The sequence below is a fragment of the Geotrypetes seraphini genome, chromosome 3, assembly GCF_902459505.1.
Source record: "Geotrypetes seraphini chromosome 3, aGeoSer1.1, whole genome shotgun sequence".
NCBI classification, from domain to species: Eukaryota; Metazoa; Chordata; class Amphibia; order Gymnophiona; family Dermophiidae; genus Geotrypetes; species Geotrypetes seraphini.
This window is the reverse complement of record NC_047086.1, coordinates 325,262,738-325,285,316: the sequence shown is the minus strand read 5'-3', so window position 1 is coordinate 325,285,316 and position 22,579 is coordinate 325,262,738. Positions and strand designations below refer to the sequence as shown.

The window sequence follows — 22,579 nt, the reverse complement described above, 5'->3', positions numbered from 1 at the left end:
AAGCGCTTTCTTAGCACCACACATATTTTTACCTTTGTAACCCCAGGACAATTTTATAAGATCCCTCTTATGTATGGAAAAAGGCCATTACACTTGAACAATCCTTTATAGATTAACCCACAATTGGGGGTATAGTTTATAGTTTATAGTTTATTCAATTTTTGATTAAACGCCTTTTCGATACTTCAAAGCGTTGTACAAAGTAAAAAATATTAACATTTTAACAAAAATGACAATTAAACATATTTTCCTATAGTAAACTGCAGGACTACAGACCGTACAAACTGGGTAAGTGTTGACCCGTAGGCCATAGAAACATAAGGAAAAGGGGGGAGAAATACACTTGTAATAGTAAAGTGAGGAACATATAAGGGAAAAACACTTAGGAACTGGGGATCAGTATAAAATTAATAGTTAAGAGAAAATAGTTCAGTTAAAAGCATCTTTAAAAAGATACATTTTACACAGGGCACCTAAATTTGGAGGTGGGGATGATGCTAATTTATAAAGACACATAGGTGTCTAATTTATAGGTTTTATAATAAAATAGCATATGCTCTGTAGAATTCTTGTTTAGTTTGAAGGCAGAAACATTATACTTGTTTGAGAGCAGGTGTAAATGTTAGTATGTATTTTATGTGCATATAGGCATATTGTATTTTTTAAAAAACACAAGCAAATCACAATTTTGTCTACACACCACTCTAACTCCTCCCCTGAACATGCTTATTGTAAGATTACGTTTGCTTGCATGTACATACTTCTAGGTGAAATCACGTTTTATAAAAGCTCATTTACAAAATGGTTTATAAAATTACCCTCCACACATGCATTTTTAAGTCATATAACAACCTAATCTTCAAACATAAAACTTGTGAACTTTTTGTGTCTGAATATCAGGTTCATTTGTGTGAGCTGAAAAGTACATATTTATTTTATCTGTTAGGTGCTCTTTTAGGCTTTTATTACTATGACTACAAAGGCAAAACAATAATCTATGCTTACCGAACATTGCAATTTGAAAGGTTTGGTATCTGTTGTGAAAGAAGCAGATTGTATAGGATCTGGGTTGTTACCATCATTCCACTGAGCAAGTTTACTGTTGTAATGCAGAGTAACACCAGCCTTTGACAGTTCTTCCTGTACAAATCTTTCCACTGTGTAGTTGTTAAAGCAAGTAATGTTCGATGTTAGTGGAGGCTGTACTAGGAATATACGACTGCCATTAATTCTGAGCGATAGCAGCATTTCTACTGTGGTGTAAACATCTAATGAATTCCCAAATACAATGGCATTTCCTAAAAAGAAAGACATACGCAAATCAATATTCACAAACACTTTAAAAAAATTCACAGCACTTACACTGAATTGACAACTCTGCCCATTTAATTTGCTAAATGGTCAAAGTTATACATTTTAAAATGAGGTGAGATTTGGGGCAGCATAGAGGTTCTGTTAAAGTTATTCTTTAGTTATAAACGTTGGCTACTGTACAGGTAAATTGTGCATTTAAGGGCAAACATGAATAGGCATAATTTTATCTATTTAAAGTTACACATTACCACTGAACATATAGTGATGCTGAAAATGGACATAACCTTACATGGATTGCCTTATCTGTTTAAAATTTTGCAGTTCATGGACCACCGAAAATTGACCTCACAATTTTCTAAGATTACATAATAAAGCTTTATTAATATAATACAAATGATGGCAGTAGAGAATAGCTCTAGATGACCCTCTTATTTTTCCAATTCAGTGTGAAGCAAACAGGGTTACCTAGCAACACTGACCACAGTAACTTAGTTAAGAATCGGCACAGAACATTCCACAAAGTAGACAAGCACTTAGCATGAAAGAATGATATTCAGTACTGCTCTAATAAGCTGAAATTAGAAAAATTCTAATTGAAACCCTTTCATTTTGTTGTTTATATTTTTCCTGCATGATGCAAATCAGTTCATAATGAAACCTTTTCCAAGAGAAAAGATGTACACTAGCTATAGAAAACAGCAAAACTGTAATATCTGTAGGTTTTGATCAGGTGCATATTTCTTTTTTTGGCTATTTGATATCCACAAAGCCTAATTAGGAGAAGAATTTACTCTTAAAGCTTAGATCCACCTGAGTCTTTCAATATTAGGATACATAAAATCCATTACAAAGCTTACTGCATTAATGAGGGGTAGTTACAAGTATTAACATGTCTTATGACCCTAAGGTACATGTGTTAAAGGGCAATAACAGACATTACATAACACGTTAAAATGTTACTGTGAGATACATAGTAATGAGATGCAAAATATTACTATTTAAATCAACTAATGCAACTTGAGATAAAGACAGCAAGCCATGTTACTCCTGGAAAAATACAGCTAGCAAAAAGCTGGTAATATTTTTCCAGGAATAAAGTTGTCTGATGCTCCTGGAATATTCTTACAGGAGCCAATGCTCCAAATAAGGAGCTTCCCTCTCCTCCTTCCCCTCATGCTCCACCTGAATCACATCCTCCTTCCCGAAGACCATCCCAATCACATTCCCCCTGCCTCAAAGACCCCCCCTTCTGACATCTTTCCCGATACAAGCCCTCCTCTCACTGATCCCCACCCCGGAGACCTCTCATCCACAACAGCACCCCTTCACCTTCCCCTAGGACCTATTTGTAGCAATCCCTGCTGTCTAGTAGAGTTGGGTGCAGTTGCTCTTGCCTCTTGTTTACATGTGGGTTCATAATAGCACTAGCAACCTCTAGTGGCAGAACTGTCTAATACAGCAGCTTGATCCTTAGCAGTAGTTCTGTGAGAATACTGCTAGAAGACACCAATGCCATTGTGAACCCCATGTATGCAAAGGGAATAGCTCCTGCTTCAATGTCACTGGACATCAGGGAATACTAAAGGTAGGGCCTGGGTAGCCTAGAGGAGGGCACAGGATATGTTTCTGTGGCTTGTGGTCTTCAAGGCAGGAGGCATGAGTGAACTGTATTTAGGGGAATCAGGAGGAGAGGGTATTTGAGGCAGGGGAAATAGATTCAAGTGCATTGAGAGGGAGAGAAATGAATTGTGTATGTGTGTGGGGGGGGGGGGTGCATTGGGAGGGGGACTGTGATGGGGCAGATATCAGTAGTTTGGTTGGCTCCTTTAAGAAATGGCCCAATGCTTCTAAGCAGTGTGAATAACATGAGAGCGACTAATTTAAGTTATTCAGCTACTTAACTTTTACCACACCTTAATAAATACCCCTACATCCAAAACTTCACATTGATGATTATTTATAGTGAAATTCTCATTCAAACTGCAGATGCATATGAAAATTTTTTCTTGTATTTTTTATTAGAATATGACAATCCACTTTTAAGAACATAAGAAGTTGCCTCCGCTGAGGCAGACCAGAGGTCCATCTCGCCCAGCGGTCCGCTCCCGCTGTGGCCCATCAGGCCCATTGCCTGAGCAGTGGTCCCAGACTATCCCTATAACCTTCTTCTGAAACAGTGAAGTGTAGTACAATAAATTATATTTATTTATTAAAATTATATGGCATAATAGTTTATATGATATTACTTTTGATTTAATTGAACATTAGAGCTGTAGCCATTGTAGCAATGTAGACATGGCAATACAATAGTAGGGCATTGCTTAAATTGGTGTATACTTAATGTGACCATACATCCCGTTTTGAATGGGACCGTCCCGTTTTCAGATCCCCTGTCCCGTTGTTCCCACGCACAGCTTCAGGACACCGAAATGTCCCTTTTTCAGAGACAGCATCCTGAAGCTGTGCTTGGGGACAACGGGACAGGCAATCGCAGAGCCTGGGCTCTCTCCCTGATTCCCCACCACCGACGCAGAAATAGGGCCAGGCCAGGCGAGTGCAGCGACTGCATAATGGCCGACCCAGAAGCCTTCTCCCAAACATCAATTCTGACATCAGAGAGGAAGTTCTAGGCCAGCCAATCGCTGCCTGGCTGGCCCGGAACTTCCTCTCTGACATCAGAATTGATGTTGGGGAGAAGGCTTCTGGGCTGGTCGTTGTGCAGTCACTACACTTGCCTCACCTGGTCCTGTTGCTGCGTCTGCGTCAGCTGTGGGGAAGCAGGGAGAAATTGTTGGCAGCAGTGGTAGCATGGAGGGGAGGCAGGGAGAGAGAAAGAAAGAAAGAAAAAGTTAGGGGAGTGTGGCGGTGGTGGCTTGGGGGGGGCAGGGAGAGAGAGAGATAGACAGAAAGAAGGTGGGCAGGGAGAAAGAAAGAAAGATAGGGCAGGGAAAGAGAAAGACAGAAAGAAAGAAAGGATGCACAGTTAGAAGGAAGTGCAACTAGAGACTCACCAGACAACAAAGGTAGGAAAAATGATTTTATTTTCAATTTAGTGATCAAAATGTGTCAGTTTTGAGAATTCATATCTGCTGTCTATATTTTGCACTATATTTGTCTATTTTTCTATAGTTGTTACTGAGGTGATATTGCATATTTTAAAGTCATCTGTCTTGAACTCTTTGGAAAAAAACCCCGATTATAAATATTTAACGTTTTTTCTGCATACAGTGTGCTTTGTTTTAAAAAAAATTTTATGGTTACCATTATGAATTAATAAGATATTGTGTGTACATGAAAAATGAGTGGGGAATACTGGAGGGACGAGAGAACTAATCTTATAGCTGGGAGCAAGTGTGATTATGCTATTGCTAGCGGAGCGGGATTGATTGCACACTTGCTCCCAGCTATAAGATTAGTGGTGATTTCTTTCTTTCTTTCCTTCCTCAGGCCCAACAATTGTCCCTTCCTCCCTCCGTCCTATGTCCTCAGATACCATCAGTCCCTCCATTGGTAAGACCTGCTGAAATCACCCTAGAGTTAATCTGGACAGCATTAGACTCTCTCCACAAGCTATGTGCTGGAACCTTTCCCCTAGTTCAAGCTCAGACTGAAGCGGCTGGATAAAATTGAGGAAGACTTGAAAGTCCAGGGGGAAAAAGTTATACACCTAGACCAAAAGGTCCAAGGGTTACAATCCTCTCAATCTTCCTTAATGCAAGATAGACTATTGTTGGTAAGGAAAGTTGAGAACTTTGATAATTATATTAAAGCATTGAATCTTAGGATCCTAAACTTTCCTAAGTTACTGACAATGTCGCCTAAGGAACTATTTTATAGATTTTTGAGTGAAGTATTTAAATATCCGGAAGATGGACTTCCTCCTCTTCACAAAATCATTTTCTGCCAATCAAAAAAAAAAAAAAAAAAGCTTCAGCCCCCAGGGCTCAACCTGATTTCTCAAGCCCACTGAATATAACAAGAATTCTGGAAACCTCAGTGGACAAAGTTATAAGTCGCTTGACACATCTGGTCACTTTTGTTTTTCATCAGGACAAAGAGTCACTTCTTAGGCTTTTTTTCAGGCTATAAGAGGTGACTTTTGGATATAAATTAAAAAAAAAAAAGGATTAGGATGAGAAAGAGGGCGAGATTTGAGTGGACAGAGGCAGAAAAGAAAAAAGGAGAAAAGCTGAAAGGGAAAATCAATATGAGAGAAGAGGAGAAAAAAATGGACAGCAGACAATGGAAAGAGAATTAGAAGATAGACAAAATCAGAAAGAGAAACTGGGACCAAAAGCAAAATGACCAGACAACAAAAGGTAGAAACAATAATTTTATTTTCTATTTTGTGATTAAAATATGTCAGATTTGAAATGTGTGTATCCTGTCAGAGATGGTGTGAACTAGGACCTAAAAGAGAGAGGAAAAGTCTTTTTTATTTATTTTGTATGTAACATATAGCTGGCGTGGGGTTGGAGAGGTTGTATTCCTATACATCTACTAAGACTAACCCCCTCCTTTGCTGGTGCGTAACATGGGTTTTGGCGCCACCACCGGCGGTGATTGATCCGACGCTCATAGAAGTCCTGTGAGCATCGGAGCAGTTGACACCGCTGCCGGCGCTGGGGCACATGCTGTGCGTTAGTAAAGCAGGGGGTAAGTATCTTAATACAAAATTTGGCCAGCGACTTAGCCTGTGTTTTAGATTTTGGCCCTTATGTGATTTCAGTTTGACACCCCTGCTCTAGGCAGATGAGGGGTTCTATTTTTCCTTCCTCTCCAAATAACTGGGTTGAGTCTTTGGTTTACTAAGGCCTAGATTCACAAAGCAAACCGATCGTGTACTCATCAGTTTGCGACCCCTTAGCAACCCTGGCCCGATTCACTTACCTGTCTTCCGACCATCCTCCGATCCGCGCATGGAAATGAGGGCAACGGCATACAAAATAGGCAGGGACGCGATTCACTAAAGAAAACCCTGTAACATCGACTGGCTGGCCGATCACAAAAATGTGACTGCTGAGGACCAGTCGCTGAAGCCCTTTCCGGCTGCCCTGCCTTCTGCCGCCCTGCTCTCTGCCCTGTCAGCCACTATCCTGCAGCCCTGAACACGCTGCCTGCATGCCTGCCCCATACCCAAACACCCTGCGTGTTCGGGGTAGGCAGGCAGGCAGCACTTTTAGGTTCCCTGGCTACGCACAGTGTTAAAAAATAGATGAACATAAAAAAACCCCAAAACCAACTCCGACGGCCCAGAGGTCCCGCGCATGCTCAGACCATCTACAGATGGTCTGAGCATGCGCAGGGATTGCTATAGCGCAATCCGTGCCTGCAGATGGTGGCATTCCTCCAATTGCCCTCATCTGCATGTTAGAGTTTGCAGAATTCATCGGACCTGCCCGGATCGGGCCCGATCAGGCAGGTTAGTGAATCCTGGCCTAAGCCACAGCACATTCTTGTTTAAAGAAGGTATGATTTCAGAGATCTCTGTTTAGTATAACAAAAAGCCATTAGCAATTAGCAGTAGAGTGTTAATTATGCAGACAGTGTTTGATGAGAGTCTGAGTCTCTTTGAAGAATCTAAGAAGCAGATTCTCTTGAGATATGAGGTCAGACAGACGTCAGCTTGTAGACTGCTTGTTCCATCTATATTTTGTGCTTTTAAATCTTGAAACAAGGTAAAATAGGTTTTAAGTCCTGTATCTAATATATAACATGGCACTTCTGTTCACTAGAGACATAAATCAAATGACTATATTTCACTCCTGTGAAATTGTTTGGAAGTTTTAATGCAGAGGAGATTTAGCAGGATATCAGAAACTTAGCGATAATATAAGTTAAAGATATGAACTTCAATTCATGGAATTGTAGTTATGGTTTCATTATTTTGCCGTCTCTGATCCTGATGCCCTTTGATGATCCAATTGATGCAGACCACTGGAGGCTTTTTTGTAGATCCAGCTCAGATCACAAGAAAAAAAGAAAGAGTGCTTGCTTGAAAAGTGCAAGGAGGCAAAAGTTGCTTTTATCCATACAAAACAAGAATTTAACTAAGTGAAGGAATTAAATTATCCACTTGTTTGTTTATACCTTCAAAATATCTAATACATTTTTAAGGCAAGACTTGCCTTTGCTGAATACATTCTGACTCATTACCATTAAGCTGTGGTCTCAAATTTTGTTTTTTTATACAGCTTTTACTATTTTGCCCAGCACAGATGTCAGACTTACTGGTCTATAGTTTCCCAGATCTCCCATGGAGCTCTTTTTAAAAATTGGTGTGGCATTGGCCACCTTCTAATTCTTTGGTTTCATGGTCATTTTAAATAAAAGATAAAAGATTACTACCGTGTTTCCCCAAAAATAAGACCTACCCCGAATATAAGCTCTAGCATGATTTTCGAGATAGGTCTTAAAATAAGCCCTACCCCCGAAAATAAGCCCTAGTCATAGGCAGCCGATCTCCCCCCCCTCCCCCATGGCTGACCCTCCATCCTTCCCTCCCAACCGATCCCCGCCGACCATAACCATAAATACCTTCTGGCAGAGGAGTGTCAGGCCAGCAGCACTCACAGGCTGCTTTGCGGCATTCTCGCTGGGGCCTTCTATGTACTGATGATGCCTATGTGTGCTGCTGGCCCAACGCTCCTCTGCCAGAAGGAATTTATGGTCACGGTCAGTGGGGATCGGTTGGGAGGGAAGGATGGAGGGTCAGCGTGGCTTTGGCGGTTTGGCTGCGTGGTGGTGGTTGCTCAAGGGTTCTGCTGCACAAGGGATGAGAAGGAGGGAAGGATGGAAGTTGGGCAAGGGTTCTGCTGCACAGGGGGATAGGAGGAATGGAGGGATAGAAAGATGCTGCAGAGGGAAGGCACAAGGGGATGGGTGAGAGGGGAGGAAAGATGTTGCACATGTGAGGGAAAGGAAAGAGGAAGAATTGTGGTGAAGGAGAAGAAGGGAGAGATGATCATGTACCTGAAAAAAATAAGCCCTACCCGAAAATAAGACCTAGTGCCTTTTTTGAGCCCCAAATGAATATAAGACACTGTCTTATTTTGGGGGAAAACTAAACTAAACTAAACCTTAAGTTTGTATACCGCATCATCTCCATAAAGATAGAGCTTGACATGGTTTACAGGTAATTCAATAAATGAGGGAAGGCCATAATAAGAAATTAGAGGTTAAGAAGAGGATAGCTAGCTTTACATTTTAAATAGATAGCTTTAACGTTTTGGAGAAAAGCCAGGTTTTCAGATGCTTTCGGAATAATTGGAATGAGCCTAGGTTCAGCAGCGGGACAGGGAGGTTATTCAAAGTTTAGTGAATTTGAAGAAAAGGGATTTCCCTAATTTACCTGCATACATGACACCTTTAAATGAGGGGAAAGATAGTTTGAGTATGTGAGCGGATCTGGTAGTGTCAGGTCTCGAAAAATTCCAGGATAGTGGTATTAGGGGAGGAAGAATGCCATGTAGGATCTTGAAAATTAGGCAGGTACATTTAAAGTGAATCCTAGAAATCACCGGAAGCCAGTGAAGTTTTGACAGAAACGGGGAAACATGATCGAATTTGCTTTTTGCGAAGATCAACCTAGCCGCAGTGTTCTGGATCCGCTGAAGTCTTTGAAGATTTTTCCTAGTTAGACTTACCGTATTTTCACGTAGATAATGCGCACCCGTGTAAAACGCGCACACGGGTATAGCGCACGAAAACCACAAATTTATGTACAGAAAATTTTATATACCACGCACACCCGTATACTGCGCGTGCTGCCCGACTCTCCTTTCGCCCGCCCCGACTCTCCTCTGGCCATCCCGACTCTCCTTTCGCCCGCCCCGACTCTCCTCTCCCCCTTGAAGTCCTGTCCCCACCCTGAAAGCCTAATGCCCCCCCCCCGACGTCCGATTCACCCCCCCCCCGCAGGACCGCTCACACCCCCACCCCGAAGGACCGCTCGCACGCACCCGCACCCCCACCCTGAAGGACCGCTCGCACGCACTCCCACCCGCACCCGCACCCTGAAGGACCGCTCGCACCCCCACAGCCTCCCGACCCCCCCCATCATGTAGAAGCTCCTACCGGTGTCCTGCTGCTTCCTCTTGGTGGTCCTGACTCCCCGACACGATCGGGGCAAGAGGGAGCTCAAGCCCTCTTGCCCCAGCCAACCGCGGCACCCCCGACACGATCGGGGCAAAAGGGAGCCAAAGCCCTCTTGCCCCGCTGACTCCCCAACTCCCCGACAATATCGGGCCAGGAGGGAGCCCAAGTCCTCCTGGCCCTGGCGACCCCCCCCCGCTAGTTGTTCGGGCCAGGAGGGAGCCCAAACCCTCCTGGCCACGGCGAACCCCCTACCCCCACCCCGCACTACATTATGGGCAGGAGGGATCCCAGGCCCTCCTGCCCTCGACGCAAACCCCCCTCCCCCCAACAACCGCCCCCCCAAGAACCTCCGACCGCCCCCCCAGCTGACCCGTGACTCCCCTGGCCGACCCCCACCCCCCCTTCCCTGTACCTTTGTGTAGTTAGCCGGACAGACGGGAGCCAAACCCGCCTGTCCGGCAGGCAGCCAATGACGGAATGAGGCCGGATTGGCCCATCCGTCCCAAAGCTCCGCCTACTGGTGGGGCCTAAGGCGCCTGGGCCAATCAGAATAGGCCTGGGAGCCTTAGGTCCCTCCTGGGGGCAGGGCCTTGGGCACATGGTCGGGTTGGGCCCATGTGCCTCAGGCCCCGCCCCCAGGTGGGACCTAAGGCTCCCGGGCCTATTCTGATTGGCCCAGGTGCCTTAGGCCCCACCAGTAGGCGGAGCTTTGGGACGGATGGGCCAATCCGGCATAATTCCGTCGTTGGCTGCCTGCCGGACAGGCGAGTTTGACTCCCGTCTGTCCGGCCAACTACACAAAGGTACGGGGAAGGGGGGTGGGGGTGTCATGGGGGTGTCAGCCAGGGGGGTCGGGGGTCATCTGGGGGGGCGGTCGGAGGTTCTTGGGGGGGGGCGGTCATTGGGGGGAGGGAGGTTTGCGTCGAGGGCAGGAGGGCCTGGGATCCCTCCTGCCCGTAATGTAGTGCGGGGTGGGGGTAGGGGGGTCGCCGTGGCCAGGAGGGTTTGGGCTCCCTCCTGGCCCGATATTGTTGGGGAGTTGGCGGGGCAAGAGGGCTTAGGCTTCCTTTTGCCACGATCGTGTCGGGGGTGCCACGGTTGGCTGGGGCAAGAGGGCTTGAGCTCCCTCTTGCCCCGATCGTGTCGGGTGTCGGGACTGGCAAGAGGAAGCAGCAGGACACTGGTAGGAGTTTCTACATGATGGGGGGGGGTCGGGAGGCTGTGGGGGTGCGAGCGGTCCTTCAGGGTGGAGGTGCGGGTATGGGTGGGAGTGCTTGCGAGCGGTCCTTCGTGGTGGGGGTGCGGGTGCGTGCGAGCAGTCCTTCGGGGTGGGGGTGCGAGCGGTCCTGCGGGGGGGGGGTGAATCGGACGTCGGGGGGGGAACTATGTAAAAAAAAAATTGTACAACGCGCTCACGCGTATAACGTGCAAGGGTATGCGCGGTACGTAAAAACCACGTATAACCCGCGCGTTATATGCGAGAAAATACGGTAGATAGATGGAATTATAATAGTCCAGTCTGGAAAGAATGATTGATTGTACAAGGACAGCAAAATGTTGTTGGCGGAAGCAGGATCTCACTTTCCTCAACATGTGAAGACTAAAAAAACATTTTTTTACCAGAGAGTTGAGATGATCATTAAAGGAAAGTGTAGAGTCAATAATGATCCCCAAAACTTTGCTTGAGAATTCGATCTGCAATGTGGGACCAGAAGGTAGTGGAATGAGCGTGGGTAACTGATCTAATTTTGGGCCAAGCCAGAGTAGTTTTGTTTTGGACTCATTCAGCTTCATTTGTATAGAGAGGGCCCAGGATTTGGAGTTTCGTTATGCAAGCTGTTATATTTTCGGTGAGGTTAGTGGGGTTCGAATCTAACTCAAGAAGGACAAAGATGTCATCTGCATATGTAAATACAGTTTCAAAGGGAGATAGATGGAAGAATTTCAAAGAAGACATATAAATGTTGAAAAGAAGAGGGGACAGGGATGATCCCTGGGGAACACCACATAGCAGTCTCCAAGGAGAAGACGTGGTTCCATTCATGTTAACAGTGTAAGAGCAGGATCGTAAAAATTTTGAGAACCAATCTAAGACTGTGGAATTAGTGCCTATCTCAGAAAGTTGGTAAATTAGGATATCATGGTGGACAACATCAAAGGCCACAGATAGATTGAATTGTAGTAGGATAGCAAACATATTACGAGATTGAAGTTGTTGAATCTTTGAGATCAAAGAGGCCAGCAGGGATTCAGTGCTGAAATTGGGTCTGAAGCCATATTGGCAAGGTAATAGAATGGAGAATCTCTCTAAGTAAGATGAGAGCTGAGTCGATATAATAGCCTCAAGCATTTGCTATAGGACGATAGTTGGAAAGGGAGGATGGGTCTAGATCAGCTTTTTTCAGTAGTGGGGTCAGGGCAATGTGTCCCATTTGTACAGAAAATAGGCCAGATAGTAAGGCTGAGTTGATAATTCTGGTAAGAGATGAAATAGTCTGCGTGGGAATATTCTCATAAAGGTTGGAAGGGAATGGGTCCAGGGCACATTTGCAGGATCTTAATTTGTGGCACAGTTTAGAGACCTGGGAAACACAGTAGTAACAAGTTACCAATTTTATGTTTGAGTTCTTTTAGGATTCTAGCATGAATACCATTTGGTCCTGAATAATTTTTGTTCTTGAGTTTTTCAATATTATCTATTACTCTTCTAGACTGACAGTGATGCCCTTTAGTTGGTCTGAACCATCACCATCAAAGAAGATCTCCATTGTGGGTATGGCCCTACATCCTTCTCAGTAAAATTTGAGACACAGAAATTGTTTAGGTTTTCTGATTACTATATCCTCCACAAGTACTGCTTTTACTGTTTTGTCATCTAGCATCCCAACTGACATGGTAAGCAGGGAGACAAGACATTTTTTTTGAAATATCAGTGATAGGAAGAAGTGCAAAAATGGCATTGTGAGACTGTAAAATGAAGGGAAGGAATATGTAGAAGCTGATAAAGAAAAGGTTAAATTGCTTAACAAATATATTTGTTCTGTGTTCATGGCTGAAATGCCAGGAGCGTAACTGCAGAAGACAAATGCGAATAGAGATGGAAGAGTGGTAGACCCTGATCGATTTTCAGAGGGTTGAGTTCATGAGGAGCTATCTAAATTTAAGGTAGACAAAGCGATAGAGCCGAATGGTGTACATTTGAGGGTACTGAAGGAATTTAGGGAAACCTGAAACTCATTTGTGACTTCCAGGTACTGCAACAGGATCCTGCGCACATCCAGGGACTGTAACACCCAGTCCTGCTCCCTCAAACCAGAGGAAATGAAAGTAGGAAGAAGAACCTCCTGTTTAATGGGGAAGCTAGAGACAACTTTTGGAAGAAAGGAGGGAACAGTGTGCAGAAACACGCTGGAATCTGTGATCCTAAGAAAGGGATCCTTGCAGGATAGAGCCTAAAGTTCAGAAATCCTGAGGGCTGATGTAATGGCTACCTGGTGGACAGTCATGATAGTAAAATCCATTAAGGATGCTAGTTCCAGAGGATCATAAGGCAGACGAGATAGATCCCAGAGAACCAGGTTAAGATTCCAAGTCAGGCAGGGTAGCTGCAGTGGGAGGCTGAAGCTTTATTTATTTATTTACTCATTTTTTTAGCTTGTCCTCCCAAAGGAGCTCAGAACAGGTTACATATCAAGTACTCAAGCATTTTCCCTATCTGTCCTGGTGGGCTGACAATCTATGTAATTACCTGGGGCAGTGGAGGATTAAGTGACTTGCCCAGGGTCACAAGGAGCAACGTGGGGCTTGAACCAACAACCTCAGAGTGCTGAGGCTGTAGCTCTAACCACTATGCCACACTCTCCTCAGCACACCCCACAGAAACTGGATGGCATCTAGATGGGCAGCCAAGCAGCCTCTCAGAGGCTTAGATCCTAGACAGACTGCCAGCTCTGTACTCACTGTGCCATGCTGTGTGCTGAAAAGCTGCAGAGAGAAGTTGGATCAGCTTACAGGGGATCCTCTTCCTCAACAAGCCTTGCAAACTGGCCCCATTTGCCTGAATCCTGTGGCCAGGGACCTCTGCCACCTGAACACACCACGCATACAACCTGGCGGAGAAGCACAGTTGACTCTGATCTCAGACACACCTCCACTGAGTCATGTAGCCTGCGCTCAAACCACTAGTGAACGAACCTGGGGTAAGCCAGCTCCCAAGAAATCAGTCCAAGCCCAAATCCAAATGCAAGCTGTCCAGAGGGGGCATTGCCAGGCAGCCAACCCCCGGAAACAGATTTTCCCCAAAGTCTATGATCTCCCTCATCCAGAGCTGTCCCTGCAGGGAACTTCTGTAGCAAGAAGACGTGAAGCACAAACAAAAAGACTGATTTTAAAGAAAATAAACATGAGCAGAAAACACTATCTCTTACTGACTGGCTTGTAGGAATGCAACTGGCTTCCTGGGATGCAGTCCTGAAGTAAGAGGGGAGGGGCTGAAAACATTGTGTGATTGAGGCTTTCTACATCTGTCTGGCGACCATAGTTGCATAACCCACTAGTCCAGGAATAGAGTGGGATTGTACAAGAAGTACAGTTAGGGCTAGATTCTATAAATGGTGTCTAAATTAGGTGCCACTAGGCGCCTACATTGAGGATGCCTAGCGATGCCTAACTAAAATCTGCACAAAACCCAAATAGTCTTAATTAGCCTGCCTCACTTCAGAAAGGTACGGGAGGGGGGTCAGGGTGGACTTAGGGGTGCTGGGGTGGGATTTTGAGGTTTGGGGGCTGTCTGGGGTGTTGGGATTTGGGGTTGTCGGGGGGGGGGGGTGGGGAATCAAAGGGATTGGTGGCAGGAGAGAGTGATCACCATGGGAGGGAGGGTTTGGGGGATTGAAGGGGCTGGCAGCAGGAGGGAGTGGGCATTTTTCCTGCCAATTTCAGGGGGTGTCAGTGGATCCTCTTCCACAGCCAGCTCAGCTGATCGTGGTAGGGGTATATCCCCCCCCCTGAGCTGAGCTGCCTATCTTTGTGATCAGGCTAAGGTGTGATTCTCTAACCGGCGTTGGTTACATGGGTGCTGGTTAGAGAATCAGGGGATTGGGGGGGGAGGGGGGAGTTAGACATCTGTTTATTAGGGCAGATGCGATTTTGCATAGGATGCTGGTACCCAATTCTCAGCCACTTCTTAGGCAGCCGCCAAGACCGGCATCTTATACAGAATCAGGCCCTTAGTGCTCAATTTAGTGCAGGATTCCAACTATGCTAAACAGAATATACGCATATAGCATGTTCATCTGCACATGTCCAAATTCTCATTGACACCTGCATTACTTAGCAAATAGGTCTCATTGACACCTGCATTACTTAGCAAATCATCCTACTTCAGCTTTCCCCTTCTCTTTTAACAAAAATGGCACATTTTCAGAATTATTTTTCAGCCTTTCAGAAGGGGTGGAAAGATGGCACTGTGAAGAAACATTTATGCTGGAGTGCATTTTTATTGCTAGTGACAAATCAATTGCAGCTGCTACTCTGATGAAGCCAGAGTACATGCATGTTCAGATAATGCCTGGTACCTTTCCCGCTGAATCATTTGCAGCCTGCTCTACATTTTATTTTCTATTACTTTTTTCGATCTCTCTATTTCATGAGTGTGCTGTGCAAATAGCAGTCTACACTAATGTGGTATTATACTGTCTATAGATAAAAAGGTAAAATAAACAATGTTTTAATGATCATGTTGATCGTGGTATATTGTAGGTGAATGTCATTGTAGGTTTATAATGGGGATGTGCAGGCAAAAAAAAAAAAATCATTTTATTAGTTCCCTGTCATTTGCAAGCTTTTAAACAAATATTTGGTTCATTTTATTTTGCAATTGTTCTAACATCCAACTGGATAAAAGAGGGAAAAAGCATGGGATTTGGTGTATTGCCTTTCAGTGGTTTTAATCAAAGGGGTTATAGGTACTTATCTTGTACCTGGGGGCAATGGTGGGTTAAGTAACTTACCCTGAGTCACAGGGAGCTGCTGTGGGAATTGAACCCAGTTTCGGTTGCTGTACTAACCATTAGGCTACTCCCCCAAGATCAATACTGAAGCAACAGGAAACAAACCCAGAGGCGGAGCAGAAAAGTTCAAGCTTACCCTGAGCTGGTTCCTGCTGAGCCAATCAGGAAAGAACTAAAATTACTAGAAATTCAAGACACAGCTTGGAATAGACTGACAACAGGCAGAACAGTTACCTTTAGAAAGTGGCTGCTTCCCAACCTGAAGGCTAAGAAAGAAACTATCATTTTGGGGGCTTTTTTCCCTGTCTTTATGGTTAGACTCAAAAGTTAGATGAATTCTTTTATCAGCTTTTTTTTTTATTATTATTTTAGGAACTGAATCAGTATTTCAGTACCTTTACTTTGGTTGGTTCATCTTGTCACAGAGTAGAGAATAACACGGGGACTCTGTCCTCATTTGTACAAGCCTTGAACACTTATGATTTTATATTTAAACCTTTTTTATTAAAGTATAAAAAAGGACAATATTCTGTACAAATGTTTATAAATCACAAATAGATCCTTCCATTTCGATCTGGTTTTGGTACAACCTTCGTAAAGATACAGTTGCCTATGTTTTTACATCATCTGGGAAAGTAATTGTATTGTCTTTCAGACATGGGTGTAAAAGAGAACCTACACTGTATAGTGGATGAACAGTCTAAGTCCGTTTTGGGCCTAGGGCGCTAGTCGCCCAAAGTTGGCAGCATCTAAAGTCCATTCTCGAAAAATACGTCCAAAATATTTTTTTTTCGAGAATCGTCTAATTATACATCCAGCCGTTTGATCATCCAGACCGCCAAATCATCTGTCTTTGTACCGCATTGTCGTCCAAAAAATCGTCCAAGTCCAAAATGCCTAGAACCAGACTTTCTGGAAGTGGGAGGTGTCAGCAAAGTGATGGACTGGCCACCCAGACATGGCAACAGAGTAGTGGGGCACCTTACAGGGCACTGCTGTGAACTTCACAAAAAGGGTGCCACATAAACATCTCAGCAGATCTCCCTTGCAGGTCATGGTGAGTCCCCCAAAACCTACTATACCCACCTATCTACCACCCCAATAGCCCTTATGGCTGCAGGTGCCACCTATATGGCAGTACAGTAGGGTTTTGGTGGGCTCACATTTTTACCATGAATGCAGTGATTAGAGTGGCTTATGGCCCAGGGTCCTCCTCTCTATGATTCACTAGCCCACCCCACAGACTTCTTAAGCCACCTCTGTGCAGCTCTACTAGGCTTTCCTATGCCAAGTGCTGATGTTCTGAATGCAGGTATGTACGTTTTTAGTCAAATTTTTATGGTGGTTTTGGGGGGGGGGGTAACTGATCATTGTGGGACTGTGTGGGACTTTGTGTCTACAGTAGTTATCTGGTCACTTTGGATATATTCTGGGAACTTATACCTGCTTTCAGATCGCCTAAGTCACAACGTATAAGTTCTGTCTAAGTCTCGTCAAACTTTTGATTATTGCTGCAGGATGACTAAATTTGGTCAGCCCACATCCCACCCACCTCCTGCCCTAAACACTCCTCAAAAAACGCCCCTTTTTGCTCTGGATGCACAGCGGCAGTCAAGAGGCCTAAGATGCCTCTAAATACGTCTAAAAACCCGTTTCGATTATCAGCACTTGGATGACCTGTCTTTTAGGTTGTACAAGTGCTGATTTAGGTGGGCTTTTAGATGTATTTTTGTTCTGATTATGCACCTCTAAGTGTCTATTAAATGTTGAAAATATTCCTTGATGCCAGCAATGATGGATAGATCTGTGGCAGTAACAGTAAGATGCTGTCCCTGTGTAATTTTCTATCAGAATCCCATAATGGTAATGGTAATCTAAAAATGGTAACTATTGGAGGTTGTAGTCAGCTTCTGTTTAAAATGTTGCAAACAATCAAGATTGAGTTGCTGGACTGGCCAGGAAACAGCCCAGATCTCAACCCCATTGAGAACCTCTTGGCCAGATTAAAGAGAACAGTAGCGGCAAAGCAACTGTCCAACAAACATAAGCTGATATCAGCAATAATCAACTCCTGGTTCCACATAATAACACCTATTGATCTCCAAAGACTTGTGGACAGCATGCCAAGAAGATGTGAGGCAGTAATCAAGGATAAGGGATATCAAATGCACTACTAGTAAGACTGATAAAATTATCAGATAACTGGAAAAATTATCATTATTAGCTTGGGTAGCTTATGAACAGCATTATTTTTGTGAAATGTGCCAAATATTATGCTGGTCTTGTTAAGAGATTACAGAGTTTCTGTTATTAGTTGAACATTTATGTATTTAATATAATTATGATGTTTTAGCTAGATGTTTCCACAATTTTGGCCACTAGTGTGTATTCCTTTCACCAACCTACTCAATGCTTGGATATGGGACTCCAACTTGCCTTGTTTTGCCCATGATCCTGTGCTGCCCCAGCCAGGATCATAAGCTTCAGCAGGGCTTACCTTGCCCAGGAGCTCAGGAGTTAGCTTGGTATTGCCTGGACTGTGGGGCCCCCTAGAGCTGTGGGGCCCAGGGCAGCTGCCCTGTGTGCCCTCTCCCAACACCGGCCCTGGTGTAGTGCTATATATAGTATACACATTTAATATGTAACGGGAACTTTGTTCGTTACTACGGTGATGCATTGATGTCATTGCTGACATTTTCCATGCATGGTAATACTGCAAACGATTTCTGTGATGCATTTTTGACGTGTGTTGATGTTTATCAGTAAACAGTGATACTGCCTCTAGGCGTCAATTTTCCAGACATTTATCTCGCCAATGTTAGAAACATGCCATATGTTTTTGGTGTTTTTTGATTACATTGAATATAACTGTTGGTACAGGAACATTGAAGGATCCTTAAATGAAGATCATATGCCACATATGCCATGTTTACTATTAGATATCCACAGGTTGCTCTGCTAATTCTATTCTTTCATTTTGTAAGGGTGGTGAGCAGCACAAATTTTTTATGACCCTGGCACGACTTGTTTTCCTTTGGCTTAGAAAAATAAATGAAAAAAAAAAACAAACTTAGATGCAACAATAGTCATGATGATTCATATATTGGAATGTTAATACTATATAGCACATACAAATTTGCTTTTAATAACACAGTAAAATATATTAAGATACAAAGATGAAAATAATTGATCCATTTTGGTACATTAAAGTACTTTTATGATTTACCTCATTCCCCCCTCTATTTTTTTTCATTTTCATGGAAAGCTATGAGGTAATAGTAGATGAATTTCAATTTGATTCAATTAGAGATATACAGAATTAGAGTGCATTAGGCCACTGGATTCTATCAGCAAAGCCTCTGTATGAACTCCTTTTTCTTCTAGCTAGATGTACCTGCAATTGTTCTGATACATTGAAAATTACTTGAAATGGTCTGTCTTGTAATTGGTCCGTGCATGTTTCTACCTTCCTTATTTTTTCAAAGTGTGATCTTGCATGCTCAATATTTTTTTAAAGTTTAGCAATATGTAGACTGTGTATGACAGAGTGTAGTCATATGGAGGTAGCTATACAGTACTTCGTATAAATTCATATAAGCCTCCAAAGGAGTGCATCATCCAGAGTAGCTCAAGATATTGCTACTTTTTTCTTCACTGCTAACTCATATTAGCAAGTTAAGTGCAAATTCCATCACATGTTTACATCTAATCGTGTCCTGTCTTTCTAGTGATCTACAATTAATTTACTTCTATATATAAGAAAAAAAAAAAGAAATTTAGAGAGTAAGCCTTTCTTTATTCAACGTATTAATGAGGCCCCAAGCTTCCCATATTGTTAATGGACAATGTCTCCTGCAAATTTAAGATTTTAGCGATGCGATCCTAGATTGCAACTCAGAATTGTGAAAGATTCCTACATGAAAATGATATGTAGTTGAGAGTACTTTTGTCCAATCTGCAGAACCAGCAGAGATTATCAGAGATATTGTCCAATTTAGCCACTTTCACCAGTGTCTATAATGACTGATGAGCCACAAAGAGTAGAGATTGAGTTATTGCTATTGAGTTTACAGGAAAAATTAAATTTCAACAGCGTTCGATTTTTCTTTTGTCGCATTCTGCTAGCTCCTCCAATACAACTTTAATAGTATTACCATTTCATGTTTTTTTGAGTGTCTGAGCAGATTTTCTCACTTATAATCTCACCGACACATCTCTGAGCTTGTTGTTCCTATATATAACCCAATACACATGGTTTATGATTTGTTTGTTTATAATCCGCCTTTTTCAAGGCGAAGTACAATAACACACACATAATAGTATTTCACAGACATTTCAGACATCTTACAAAAACCCCACAATATACATCATATTCAACATAAAATCAAAATAAAATACCAGCCTGAGAATAATAGTAATACAATCACTTTTCCTATACCAAAAATAAGTCTCAAGCAACCTAATACAACTCAGATTTTCACCGACCAACATCTCATACTGTGTATTTCATATAACAAAACAGATGTCTTTTCAACAATTTCTTAAAGGCATCCAAATTTTTTTGATGTTTAAGACGGGAGTCTATTCCATTCTTCTGGACCACAACCATGAAAATGCTCCCACTCTCACAGCCTGCAAGCTTAGCTCTTTTCTTGAAGGAATCGCCAGGCCATGTTGAGTTGCCAAGCGTAGCTTTTGCAACCCGAAGTAAGGAAATACACTGTCCATCAGATATCGCGGGGCACAACCTTATATACTCAGGTAAACTAGTAGTAATAGTTTATACTTAATTCTGAACTCAATTTTCAGCCAAAAAGCTTAATATAGTAATCTGTTACATGTTCATTATTTTGGAGCAGGAATAACACTGTGATAACAGAATTTTGTGCTATCTGTAATGATTTCAACACCACCCCCGGAACACTTAACAGCACCACATTACAGTAATCAATACAGACAACACTAGCGTCTGAAGTATACTTTTGAAATGGTGTCAGGTCAAAAGCGCGCCGGGATAAAGGCGCGCCCAGACAATTGAGCGCAGCGCGGGGGCGCACGCCACAGAAAATTACTGTTTTTAGGGCTCCGACGTGGGGACGTGGGGGGGGGGAACCCCCCACTTTACTTAATAGAGATCGCGCCGCGTTGTGGGGGCATTGTGGGGGGTTTGGGGGGTTGTAACCCCCCACATTTTACTGAAAACTTCACTTTTTCCCTGTTTTTAGGAAAAAAGTTAAGTTTACAGTAAAATGTGGACGGTTACAACCCCCCAAACCCCCCATAACGCCAGCGCGATCTCTATTAAGTAAACTGGGGGGGCTCCCCAACAAAACCCCCCGTTGGATCCCCTAAAAACTGTAATTTTCTTCGGCGTGCACCTCCGTCTTGCGCTCAGTTGTCGGTGGGCGCCTTTGTCTTTCATGGGGTTGTCTATGAACCTTTTGAAATCCCCCTACGACACATAATGGTACAGCTTACTTACTAAGCGCAATTTGTAGTACACTTTTTTGATCAAACTTGACACATGCTGCCTAAATGTTAGGTGTGCATCGAGAACAACGCCAAGAGGCTAAGATGCAGAGAGCCTGGGGAAAGCACTATGAATGGTCTTAGATTTGGTTACAAGGGATAACTGTACTCTTAAACCAAACTCAAGTCTACAGATCCAAGAGCTAAAGTGTCAAAAAGTCAAGTGAGTCGAAAGCCAAAGAGCGCATTGATCCTGGAGTCCCCAACAGGAGAGGGAACCCAGAGACAGAAAGCTAATAACCCCTTGACTATTATGGACTACAAGAAGAAGAAGAGATAGACTCAGTCAGACATGGTGGTACTGCTTGCTGTGCCCTGTTCCCTTATGTATGCATGAGGCATGGAGATTAAGTCAGGGTCATAGCCCTGAGGTGGGCTTGGTGATTTAGAATAGTGGATAAGGTCCTAAGTGCCCTGGGAATGTCTTACCCTCCACCCTTGGGAAAGGGGTCCCTGGTAAAAGAAGGCATTCACCCTATTAAGGATAAGCTGAGGGGGAAGGTATGTAATAGATTAAGGGGTTTTTCCTCCCCCATGCAAATATTATACCCCTAGGTAGCAGGAGGTGCTAATCAAATGTGGAACTACAGGTCCCAGCAGGGCCGCCATCAGAAATTTCTGGGCCCCTTACTGAGCAATCCTATTGGGCCCTCCACGCACCCCTTCCCCCCCGACCCCCCCTTCTTCCATGGGCCGAATACACACATACTTTTCTCTGTCGACGCACTCTTTGACCAAAAGATTTGTAAGCCTGCAACCACGTCAAGGTAGACTCTTTCAGCAGGGCCCTAACCTAACCTAAACTAAACTAATCTATACCTATCTATTCTAAACTAACATATGTCTAATACTGAACTAATAACAAACTAACAAACATCTCCATAATAAATAACTAATAAATAATAGTGCTAGTAGCTATAATTCACTTTTGAATGTAAAATCTCAGTTAAGGATTTCTTTTGACCTTTGTAGGCCAGAAGTAGATCACAATTGCACAATATTTTTTGTAACAAGTATTAAATGTGTTTTTATAAATACTGTAAGCTTAATAAATATATCAGAAAAAACTACACATCTGAGCGCATATCTGAACATACACATCTGTATGATCCCATCCTCCTCAGCTTGCCTATAGCTGCATTATGCATGTTAAAAATGTACGATATGTTGATATGTGCACCTTCCTTCCTTCCCATCCATCCTCCTCAGCCTGTCCTTACACATCCACAGCTGCATGTTAATGATGATGTATATGTTATGATGATAAATAAGTGCATATGAGCACATCATTAGCATGCAGCTATGGATGAATATAAAAAAGAAACAATATTCTGTACAATTGTCAATTTATAAATCAGCGTCTTCTCCCCACTCTCTCTTCCCCATTTCCCTTCAGCGTCCTCAGCCCACTCTCTCTCCACTTTCCTTCAGCACACGCACATAAAAACAAGCAAGTAATTTATATCATTTTCATTCTATTCATTCATAGAAATTAAAGTCTAAATAATGCCAGTCACATAACAAAACATGATTTTACAAAAATAATTCCCTGCACAGTCAAGCCTGCAAGGATTACTAGATGTCTTTCAGCAGCTCCCCTCCCTCCCTCCCCCTTACCTTTGTGGCCA

The 22,579-nt window shown here is 43.3% G+C and overlaps 1 protein-coding gene across 3 annotated transcripts in view; it reads right to left on the bottom strand.

The window, feature by feature from the left end:
* CFAP61 (cilia and flagella associated protein 61) overlaps positions 1-22,579 on the bottom strand; it is a 481,993-nt gene that overhangs the window by 111,030 nt on the left and 348,384 nt on the right. For all 3 annotated transcript variants that reach the window (XM_033939263.1, XM_033939265.1, XM_033939264.1), the window contains one exon: positions 1,006-1,298. In XM_033939263.1, coding sequence (XP_033795154.1) covers positions 1,006-1,298 — 293 coding nt within the window. The remainder of the gene's footprint in view (positions 1-1,005; positions 1,299-22,579) is intronic.